At 40.4% G+C, this 11674-nt stretch overlaps 1 protein-coding gene across 17 annotated transcripts in view; it reads left to right on the forward strand.

Annotated features, from left to right (window-relative positions):
- The window catches only part of RC3H1 (ring finger and CCCH-type domains 1), a 67987-nt gene extending 58572 nt beyond the window's left edge, over positions 1–9415 (forward strand). For 11 of the 17 annotated variants that reach the window (XM_074833062.1, XM_074833061.1, XM_074833066.1 and 8 more), the window contains one exon: positions 718–9415. In XM_074833062.1, coding sequence (XP_074689163.1) covers positions 718–871 — 154 coding nt within the window. In that variant the 3' untranslated portion in view covers positions 872–9415. The remainder of the gene's footprint in view (positions 1–717) is intronic. The other 6 variants (XM_074833065.1, XM_074833068.1, XM_074833071.1 and 3 more) reach the window with 2 other exon arrangements.
- Positions 9416–11674: the final 2259 nt, after the last annotated feature.

The following is an 11674-nucleotide window of genomic DNA, read 5'->3' on the forward strand; positions in this document are numbered from 1 at the left end:
GATTTCAATTCACATTTGATAGTTGAAATAAGATGTTGGCTGGGAATGCTAGAAATCTATGCAGCAAGCATTTTCAGATGGCTGCAAGCATCTGCATGTATTCAGAGTACTGCTTTGAATATAAAAGCCCAGATGTTTCATTAAGTTTATATAACTCGATGTGAGCAGTTTGGACTCTGGATGTTTATTCAGAAAATGAATCTCAATCGCTTATGAAGTCTCCACTTCTTATAACCAGTTCTCGAGTTCTGCGCTGCACCATTACATTGAGGCCTCCAGAGTAGAAACTGATTTTTCCATATGAAAGTTTGGAAGTAATAAAATTGAAAAGACTATTTCTTTTCTTTAAATAATTAAGTGATCCAGATGAGTTAAATATTTGGGAATCTGTGCATTGTACAGATTGATACTGTACATCTTGTGACATATACTGAAATACTCTGCAAAACATAACTAATCTAGGACCCTGAAAATATGTGGTCTTGTTGTTTTTTCAGTTAGCCTTATCTTAGTTCTTCCTTTTCTGGTAAGTATCTGCAGCATACCAGACACCTGTTTGTTACAGAAGGCAAGTCTTTACATGTTTACATATGTTCGCAACTGTTCACTGAGATGCTGCAGCGACAAATATTGAAGTCCTTTTACTTAAAATAAATGAAAAATTTCAGTACTTACTTCTCTTCACGCCATCCTTCTTTCTCCTCACCTTTCTTTCAGCAGTGATGTTCCGAACGGATCAGCCTTGACACAAGAGAACATTGGCCTCCTGTCAAACAAGACGGCATCTCTCAGCCTGTCAGAGGACCCAGAGGGAGGAGGAGACAACCACGACTCCCAGAGAGCGGGAGTTACACCCACGTCTGCTCCATGAAGTGAGGCCAGCATACCCCAGAGTTTCTTTTGCTGGGGTGTCAGTAGCTTCCATCACGTTTTTTTCCAGGGGTGATTGGAGAAACCCAGGAGCAACAGCAGTAGCAGAGCAGCAGGTCCAGAGGCAATGTGCACAAACACAACTACTAGAAACAAATCCTGCACATAGTTCACATTAACGCATTTTTTAATTAAAAAAATGAAAATTAGCAGTATCTGCAAGCAATTCAAATTAAATTTGTTTTTGTTCTGTGAATGAACTTTATTTTAATAACTTTGGACGCCTTGGATCCCAGGGCTTAAAAAAAAAAGATATTATATATATACTCTGTTTGATTAATTGTATGATCTTAATGAAGTAGGTTTTTTCTTTTATTTTGGTATTATTACATACCCAGTGCATAATTCTATATCACCTTAATTTCTCAACAACTAAAACAACCTGGCCGCTTCCTTGTATGGTTTAAGGGTAAACAAGGGATGAGGGTTGGAGAGTAGCTGCGAATTGCAGTGTCAAAAGATGTGTAGCGAACTTCATTCTTAAAATAATTCCTCCCATTGTGGCTGGGAACAGAACCCTAGCTTGTGTGAGACTTCGTGCTTAAATTATTTAAGTTTAAAATGCAAATGACAGAATCTTTGCAGTGTGTGGTCCTTACTGTGTGTCCCAGCACAGCAGGTGTAATTAAAGAGGATAACAAAGTAAGTGTCCAGCACCCGTTATTTTATTTGAAAGTTGCTGGCCTTTTATTTTCTGTTGGGACTAAAGAGGTTGGCAGAACGCAGACCTGTCTACTACAGCACAGATATTTCTGAAGCTGGTTAGCTGGGGCTTGTGGTAGAGAGGCTTAACTAACCAGTGAAGGATGTACAGCTGTGACCAAGGCAGAATCTCTAGAAATAGGAAGTAGAGAGAACATAAGGTTATGCAGTTGCTGGAAGGATGTTAACTGCCGATGAGCTGGTGAATCATGTTAGTCCATCCAGTGTTTGCTGGGGCTTTTTTTTCCCCTTCTCACTATGCCTTTAAAACAAGCTTACCCAAAGTCCGTACAAGTAAGTTCATGCAGAGGGACTTACTGATCTCTCTGCCTTTTGAAACAAGTCTTTCATGTATGCCGCCTTCTCAGCAACTCCTGCCTTTGTTTTTTCTTCATTGCTTTTTTTTATTATTATTATTAAAAACATAATTTCCTCTATAACCAGAGGTTTTTTCTTCTTTCGTTTGTTCAGTGATACATCAGTTATTTAATTGTAAAGCTGTTGAGGACCCTGAGACCAACACCTTTGATTTGTGTGCATCGATCATGGCAATCTTTAAAACAGAGGGGAATTTTTATTTCTTTTTTTAAAGTTGGAATTGGTTAAGTTCTGTATGTGTTAGAATTTGACACCTGAGAATCAATCTGCAGCTTGTTTGCCACTGCTGCAGTGAGTCCTTCCTAGATTCCCCTTTCATAGGGGAGTAATTCTGTCACAATGACCACTTAAGATGCAGCACAGATCCTGTCAGTAGTAGTCACAAGTACTGAAAAGCAAATTTTGCTTGATGGATCTAGTGTGCTACTTCTCCAAGTCGATGCTTTGTAAGTATAAGTTGGAGAAACTGTAAGCCTTTCTAGATGATTTCTTTAAAAGTTAAAGAAATGAAAGAGATTGTGTTGTTGCTGCATGTTTTTTGACTCTTTTGACCTGCGCTGGGGTGAGACCCTGTACATGAAGAATTCTGTGGAGAATGATTTTGAAGTGCTGCTCCCTCTGCACCTTCTTGGCCTGTTCTTGTTTTTTTTTTTTTTCTGGGTTAGACTACTAAATCGGAAAGCACTGGTTATGTAATAATAAATTACTGCATTGCTTTGGTTGGGTAAAGCAAGAGTTAATAAATTTTCTTGGTTTTTAGTTTTTTTTCCTTAACCTTAACTCCTGCTGAGGTCATAGCAACCTTGGGCTAAGCTTTGCATTCATCATACTGTTAAATAAAACAAAATGGGGGGTGGGAGGGGATACAGTCCCACTATTGCCTACCAGTAGGAGAGTCCAAACAGAAGACTCTTTTGAGTAGCAATTATTTAATTTGCCCAGTCAAGGCACCGCGTTTATATACTATTTCACATTGAATTTGATTATGCCCTACAGACCTGGCTGGTCAAGGATTTGATACACATATTGGCTTGGGATTCGAGCTTTCTTTTTTATTTAAATAAAAATTTATATATAAATATATATATACATATATACATAGTTATATCTGTATATATATTGGGTATGTTTTAAGAATTTTTTCGCATGAGCGCAGCTGTTGTGATCAAATGTCTGGGAGGTAGAAGCACTGAATGAAAATAAAAGGCATTTTTCAGCGCACACGCCCACACTTTCCATATGTCTTCACACGGGTTTATTTCGCTCTTAGTTGAACTTTAGCCTCTTAATTGCTAAGAGTAGTTTTGAAGCTTGCTTTCTTTCTAACCCCTCTTAACTTTTGGCAAAGAATCATCTTTGCACTAGAATAGCTTCATCTACACTTTGCCCCCATCCATCCGTATCTCCTACTTGAGGCCTAGCATTACAGCCGCTCCCCTTCAAGCTGAGCAGAACTAGGCTGATGCAGTTTTGAGCCCGTCAGGTCTGTTCCTCCCTCCTCTGCTCTGGGCATGACGATGATCAACTGTTCCCCTGGCAGCCTGCTCACCAGTCATCTGACACAGGCACTGTGCCCTCTTCTCCCATCCTTTAGTGCAGAGCACCACCGTCAGGTCAGCCTTCTTGTTGTTTTTAATTAGTTTACTTCTTCCCGCTGTCTTTATTAACACAGGGAGTTCATTTTAGTTGAGATAATTAGTGCAATATTCTAACCTAGGAGGACAAGCCCAGAATGTACCTTTTTTTGACTGCAGTAATTCCTGATGTAAAAGGAATTTTCAAAGACGGTTATGATATATTTGAATCTACAGATTCATTTTAAACACTAGGAAGAAAATCTGGAGGGGCAGAAAACCTTTTCTCTTTTATTACTTATGCCAGCTAGTTTCCTTGCCAGGTTAGGGATTATGTTTTTTCCTCCACTTTTGCTCCCAGGAGGAATTCTTCAGTAAGAACTATTCAGATTGCTGGCCTACACAGGGTGAATCCTTCCAAAACCTGTGGGTTAGAAGGGACACTTTACTGTTGTTTTTTCTCCTTTATCCAGCTCTCCGTGCTGTACTTTGTGCATAGTGTCCTTGTTGTGATCAGTGTGTCCAGGTGAATGCCCTGTTTGCCCAGTTTTATAGTTTGGCTTGTTAAATAGTTTGCTTAATATCTACTAACAGTATTGATTTTTGGCTTTTGTTTTTTCCCCTCCTCCTTTGTTTTTTCTGCTTTTTTTGCAGAAGCTTAGTTGATCAAACAAGTCAAACAGCAAAATGCAGTGCCTGCTTTTTAAGTCTTTTCTGGAAGCTGCACCTAAAATTTTCCCTTTTTGTGGAAAAGCGTGCTAGTAGAACTGGGAGGACAGTTCTACATATAATGGAAGCATTGACGGTTACAGCAAATAAGCAGGGAATTAAAATTTCTGGAGTAACTCTGTATCCTACTCCATTCATTTCTGTAGCCCATCAGTCATTGTCCCAGCTGTACAGGAATGCTGTCCACCTCAGTGAAATCGGTCTCAGCTAGAAAGTGGTTTAGTTCTTTCTACTTGGGCAAGAAGAAACAGTATTACAATGGTGTTAGGGCACTACTGCATCATTTGGTAGGCAGGTTAGATTTTCTACTGCAGTAGACAACTTTGAACCCTCATCAATACCTGGGTTTCAGCCCCAGCACGGACACCCCACCCCACCCCCCACCCCCCCCCCCAGAATAGGAAGCTTCAAATGCTAGCTTAAGCTTCAGTGTGTCAGTGATTCAGTCAGTATAGAAATTATGTTTATTCTGTAGTGTTACTTTCCTCCTTCTGTCAACATCTCTTCTTCCTTTCCTATGAACTAGTTCTCTTTTTGTAATAGGAGAACCTTACACTCTTCTGCCCCTCTTATATACTATTGTATCCTGTCCCATTTCAGAGTAGGACTTTTTTTTGTTTATTGAGATCAGAGCACCTTTCAAACTTGCAGCACTGTTATCCCCTTTTTCTCAAGTTCTCTCTGTTTAGTTTCTTCTGAACCTTATTCCCTCCCTTTTGTCCATGCCTTCCTTCCTTTCCTTCTGTGGCTTGCCCATTCACCCTCCCTGATTGTCTAACAGTGACAGCTTGCTGCCTCAAAACAGAGCATTCAAATGAATTCGCTTAGCCAATAACTTCTGTGAAGTTGCCTTTTCTAATGGTGTTATTACTCAGTGATGCACAAATGTGATATTGCCCCTACTGGTAGGCAAACGGGGGATCTGTATAAACATGGTATACTGCTGTTTTTCTTTAAAGGAGAGCCAAAGACTTGTGCTTTACACTTTTTTTTTTTCCTGGTGTAGCCATTTTGATTGTCAAATCTTTGTAGGGTTTTGTGAGTTGACTGTATTATCCTAATAACAATTTACAGAAGTTAATGATTGTCAAGCCTTATCCGTGCATTGAATTGTGGAAAATCATTCCATTTAGTCATAAAATTTGCAATGTACTGAGATGTATCTGGGGTGTTCTGACATGTTTTCAGTCTCTCATGCACTCTCTCAGCTGACGGAATGGCTCATTTAGAGAGGGAGAAGGAACAAAGAAATTTTGTATAATTAAAGAAGCCTTGTCTTTAAGTGTTTAAATCGAAATTGAATACTGATTTAAAATTTCTTCAGTTACAGTAAAAGATAAATTGTATTGCAAATGTGACTGACTTTTAAGCCCATTGGAACTGAAAAGATTTGTCAAACTGTAGCATTACATTAAATTAGATGTGGAAGAAGCAAACTTGTTATGATGGTATTGTCTCTTGACAGCACGAATTGAGTAACGTGGGGCAAATTCTTTATTAGAAAGGACTAGGAGTGAGGCTGTTCATTGATAATGCAAGAAAGCTGCTTGCATTTCCCTTCCTTGATCTATCTCTTGCAGACTGTTACTAAGGTTTTTAGGATCAGAGAGAAATCTGCCATTTCCATTTATAAATCTGGGCTATATTGAAGCAGACTTAGAGAATAGTTATCTGAGGAACCCCAGCATCTTTGGTTGACTAGTTATTTCAGACCCACATTTATGGTCTAATTCGTGCTAATAACCAGGAGGCTCAAGAGCAGGAATGCCATCTCATCATCTTTCTTCTAAAATGGGGGAAGAAAAACGGAACATATAAGCAGCGTGCAAGTTTTGTGCTTGTCTGTGTGTGTATGAAGAAGTTTTTGTAGTCCTAGAATAGATAGGAGGAACACAGAGCAAGACTGAGTCATGATGTTACCCTCATATTCAAATTTTGTCATCGTTCATTTTCCAAAACACACTTTCTATTTCCGTCCCTTAATGTTGGTAGCACTGACTTAAAAGCAACCAGAAAAAGTTAGTGTGTGGGCAACTTTAATTTTTTGTATCACAATAAATCAATTCCCCTGGATGAAAGAAAGCAGAAGTTCTTAAGTTGTCTAAGTGGTAATTTAAACATTAATTGGAAAAACGTCTGCCTTGCTTGAGGAAATGTAAACTCTGAATTTACGAGGAAGGTGAAACAGCTCTTCTGAGTCACCTTTTAGGTCTAGTCTTTAGGTGGTTGTTACTTGTGATATACCAGCATACAGATTATGTAGCGCAAATGGATTTGTTCTCAGATCAAATATAATCTGAAATGCCAAAAACTTCATTGGGGATTCTCTTTTCCGTACTCAGATGTTATCAACTACGTTATTTTCTGTTGAAATATCAGGGGGGTGAAAGAGGCTAGAGTAAGTTAGTTCAAGTTACACAATATAATTAGGCGATTTTGGGGAATGTTATCCCAGCACAGTGTCCTTATACAGTTAACCTGTGGTCTTTATTCTTGTGTAGGAAGAAGAATGTAACTGCTTAGTGTTGTCACAGTCTTCGAGGCACTTCTTGTGATGCAGGTAGAGCCTTGATGAGCAGGGAAAGGAGAACAAACTTCAATATTGATTTTCTTTATAATTTTATTTCCCAATGGCAAGTGTAATATCATGCCTTGGAAACTCTTTGAACACTATGGTAAGCAAAGAGGGTGCAGCTTTTTCTGAAACTTCCCAATAAAAGAAGCACATGGGAATGTGAATTTGTCTGCATTGGGAACATCCCAGTCATTTGAAGTTTAAAATATGTGACCGTAATAATAAAAATTGGATGGCTATAGCTTAGTAACCTAAATAATTAACTGATCTTTCCCAGGCAATCTTTGCGATTCCAGGGAGTTTGTGTTGATTTTAGTGCAAATTGCCCAGTGTTCAGCATTTGGGAAAGTTTAGGTGCTTCATCCAGCAAGGCGGGTGTCTTTTGGGTATACAAATTGGATGTTTTCATATTCCAGGAAGCAACTGATGCTAAGATCTGAAAGTTTTAGGAAAACACAGTTACCAACTTCAGTTTGAAAAATACAGTCTTGGGAAGGATGGAAGCAACAAGTGGTGCAGCGTCTATGAAAATAAAAAGCATTAGAAATGGTGGAATTACATATGAAATGTATATGGGAAAAATATCTGTAAGCAAAAAAGAAAATCTTGTGGAGTATTTGATGTTTAAGAAATTAATTGCTGCTTTGTAATGTTAAAAAGATTTATTAATAGTTCTGTGTCAGGCAGACAGTACTCACAAGTCTTTGGCATCCAAACCAGATTGTGTATTGGATGGATCCCACAACTGGATGTGTGCACTGACCTCTTTATTTCTAGCTTTTTAAAAAGAAACTTGGTAGCAGCAGTTTATAAATGTGTAAAGCAACCTGAGACAGAAGAAACCCTGTTCACGTCACAGCTGCTGCACAGTTCACAATTGGTACCTTTAATCTGCAGCCTCTCTTAATGGGCAAATCTAGCATATCAAATTGCTTTCATTTTTTTCTAATTTTAAGGCGTTCCCATTACCCCTTTGGCCTCTGCTTGCTGTGTAAGCAGCCTCTATGCTAAGAGGAGCTTTCCTTGAATTCAGCTTAGCAACTGTGCTGTAGCTTGATTATTTTTCCCTATTTTCTGTAACCAGTAGCATAGTGTCGAGCTCGTTCCCCATTGTATTTGTTGCTATGGGGAGGAATTGGTGAGGCAAGGCATGCATGGGAGGAGGGAGGAAGAGTTGTGGGATCTTCTATGTGACAGCTCCCACCCCCTCTTTGAAATCATCTACTTCCAGTTGTGGGATTTCTCTATAGATGACTTTTTTCCTGTTTTTTGTAAGCCTAGTTTTCTTCGATCTTGTTAGTTCCGTACAAGTCTCCCCGAGACATTCTGCAGTCATTATCACCTTTTTGGGTGGAGTTTATTTTATTTTTTGGTTTGTTTGGTTTTTTAAATAACTTTTTAACATTGGTGCATATATGCTTGGGATAGAGCTCATGTAATTTTCCAATCGTATTGATTGTATGTGATTGTGCCCTGCAGAGGTATATTTAACAAAAATAAAATAAAAAGGATAGTCTAGGTAATAAAGGAGACCATGAGATTTGTTGAGTCAGGTTATGAACTATTTCTTGAATATATTTAGGATCCTGGATAAGTGAAATTCCCTGTCTGCTGTTCTTATAAATCAATGCTAAACAAAATGTCATGAATTCCCTCTTTCTGTTTGAACTGTTTTTTTCCTTGCTTTTCTTCTTCTTCTGCTGTTTTCTTCCTTTCCTGCTTCTCTTCCCCATCAAAAAAAATTCTTGAGCTTTTGTGGGAATGGCTGACTCTGGGTTGATATTGTGAATATTTATTGTTTGTAACTATCAAGACATTTTAAATACGAGTAGAGATTAAGTAGAATGAATGAGAATTCCATAAACTGAATTCTTTGCAAGTTCAGGGGAATTTTGAAGTCTTGTACATACAGGCCTGGTCACACGGGAGACACCCAGAGGCAGACAAGGCGTTGATACCTCTTTCCTTGAAAGGTTAGATGGTTTACTACCTTTTGGAAAAACTGAAATGACAAAAGGAGTAGAAGAAAGAGTTCAGTGTATCCAACTCCTTGTCTTTACTCCTGCAATATGCTTTTTAAACTTGAAAGAAAAGCCTTCTAGATATGCTGAAGTGGGACAGAGTAGATTGAAGGAGGCAAAAGGCAAGAGGATCCAGAGATCTGAAAGTCAGTATTTGTCTCCTTTCTTTCTTTTTTAGAACTCTAGAGCCAACAGTGTCACTTTTGTATTAAAGAACAAGGAAGTGGAGACCTATTGTGTGTGCATGGTGGTTATATAGAAAAAGCCATATGTTGAAATGCTATTTCTTCTTCCCTCTTCACCTTGCTTTTCTCCCTCTTAAAGCTGACTCAACCTCACCTTGCTTCCACATAGTGTCTAAGGGTCCTTCGAGTTGCAGATTCAACAAAAATAATGGGTGGAAAGGTGGTGATTTCACTATTTGGCTTGTAAATAGTTGGAAGTGTCTACAAGGTCTTATCTGCTTTTCTGTCAGCATTTATATTAAATGATAAATTAATGGAGAACACTTTGAAATATCTCTCATTTTCTGTCTGGGATGAATGTGCATTCTTTGAAATTGTGTGAGGTGTAAGACTCTGTAAGACTGACTGTGTAAGACTTTCTCCAGGTCAAGGCGTGTTTGTTCTCTGCCGGGCTGGAGCATAAGAGATGCCAAATAGCAGAGAAGCCGCTGCCTCTGGAGGTCTGGTCTGTTCTCTTCGGACTCTGACTGTAAACAAAGTGGCTTCTTCGTGTGGTTGCCAGAGGTGAACAAGAGAAGATACTCAAAATAATCAGTTTTGCAAATTGCTCAAAGAGAGTCTACGTATTAAAAAACCAAAACTAAACAAACCCTTCAGAGCAAGGAGCAAGCAGCGTGCCTTTAATATTGAGCCTGCGTTGGAACTTGCTTTAAAGTGAGAGTAAGGTTTGCTCCACAGATGGCTCTGTGGTTTTTAATCTTTCACTCCTTTTTGTGGGCTTTAACAAGTCATCAGCTGGCTATAAATCTGAGAGTGGCTGAACGTAGTCTGATGTGGAATAAGCTACAGCTTCGCTAAAGAAGTGTTCCTTCTATTCCAGGGCAAGCACAGCCTTCTGCCCTGGGAGTTAATGCATAATGTTTATTACTCCTACCTTTGCTTTGGAGGGTCCGGGATGCTTGTGTACTCCCTTAGGAAGGAGGGGCGGGGGGAAAGCAAGCTGTATTTCTGCAGTGGTTGGCTTTTACAGAGGATCTGAAGTGCTGTGGAGAGCCAGATCCCTTTGGAAGGGAGCGGTGGCTGTTCTGCATCAGGAGAGCTCTGGGGAAACTTGGAGGGTTTTGTATACGGCAAAGAAGGGAGACTAGGTTTGAGTGGATGGCAGCTGCTGGAAAATTTTTTTCCCTTTGGGTATGGATACCAGGATAGAAGGGAGCTGGAAGAGACTAGTCCAGAACACAGCATTTCTTGATCCCATCTCGCTCTGTGAGTGCGTGAGTCTTCCTTCCCGTGCGTTGTCATAAACCTGAGCACCCAAAGCACAAACCAAAATCTAATCAAATTTGTGTTCCTGCTCACCACCCGGGTATGTTTAAGGGCTGTTTCCTTCCAGCTTCTCAAAAAAAGGGGCAATTCAGAGGACAGCGCAAGCATGTTGGGAAAACGCACTGTCTCCCTACTGCTCTAAACTGCTCTGGGCTCTTTTTTCTGAAAAACAGAGATCAGAGCTTGTGATCTTTCTCCAGAGATGGCAGGCGGCCGTGTGCTGTATCGCACAGCTCCGCTGGCACTTGGAACAGGCAGCAGCACCCTGAAGCAAAGGGGTCCCCCATCCTGGCTGAGATATCTTGAGTTGTTCCTGTAACCTTCATTCCCCACAGTTGTTAACTCTGACTCCCTGTCTCCCAGACGATGAGTGTGAGAGAGACTAAATCTGAGGCGTGATCTCTCTTGCCCCAGGCTGCCAGGCTTAGAGCTTTTGGTGCTTGATGGGTTCTGAGCAGCTGATCCCTGCTTTGGGTCGGTGAACAGCAGCACCGGGAGAAAAACAGTCCTTCCCCTAGAGGAAACAAGGCAGCTAATGATCTCTATGAACACACTTCTCACTTTGGATCTTCTGTAGGTATAACACCGCTCAGGCGTGAGTGCTGGGTTGTTGCTTTGAGCTGAACCAGCAATAAATTGCCACTTAAATGCTGCACTCAAAAAATATATTTACCCAGCTACCCTAGAGGGTGTGGCTTGGGCAGCTTACAGATCCTTCAGCCCTACAGTGTCAATTCTGAAATTAACCTTGCTGCTAATAGGGCCACCATCATTAAAGAAAGCATTCCCATGCTCAGTTTTAGGCGTTTGGCCTCTCTTTTTTACAGTGAAGCGAGCATGCAGTCGTAATATCAGCGTAGTTTGTCACACTGGTGAGAGTTCATTCACGTTAGCTTAAGCTCTACGGGATGTGCAAAACTCAGTAGGTGTTTGCTCTTGTTTTTACTGCTTTAAACTACCTCTGAGCATTGGGTGACTAGAAACCTGTGCTTGGATGTCTGCCTCCTGCTTTCAGCTGGGTGTGAACAATTCCTAATTTCCCCTGCAAAGACCCTGGGACCTGCAAGCATGTGAGTTACCTTGGAAAACTAAACCAGCAGCTACTTGGAGCAACAAGGTATGGTGTGTGAGTCTGTCCTTTCTCATCGAGGACGTTTTACCTCCTGCAGCAGATGCAAATACTGAAGCTGTGAGTTACCAACTCGCGTTGCAGGTCTGGCCTGATCTGCGGTCAGGCAGAAAGCCATTCTGAGG

The sequence above is a fragment of the Strix aluco genome, chromosome 8, assembly GCF_031877795.1.
Source record: "Strix aluco isolate bStrAlu1 chromosome 8, bStrAlu1.hap1, whole genome shotgun sequence".
Classification (NCBI taxonomy): Eukaryota; Metazoa; Chordata; class Aves; order Strigiformes; family Strigidae; genus Strix; species Strix aluco.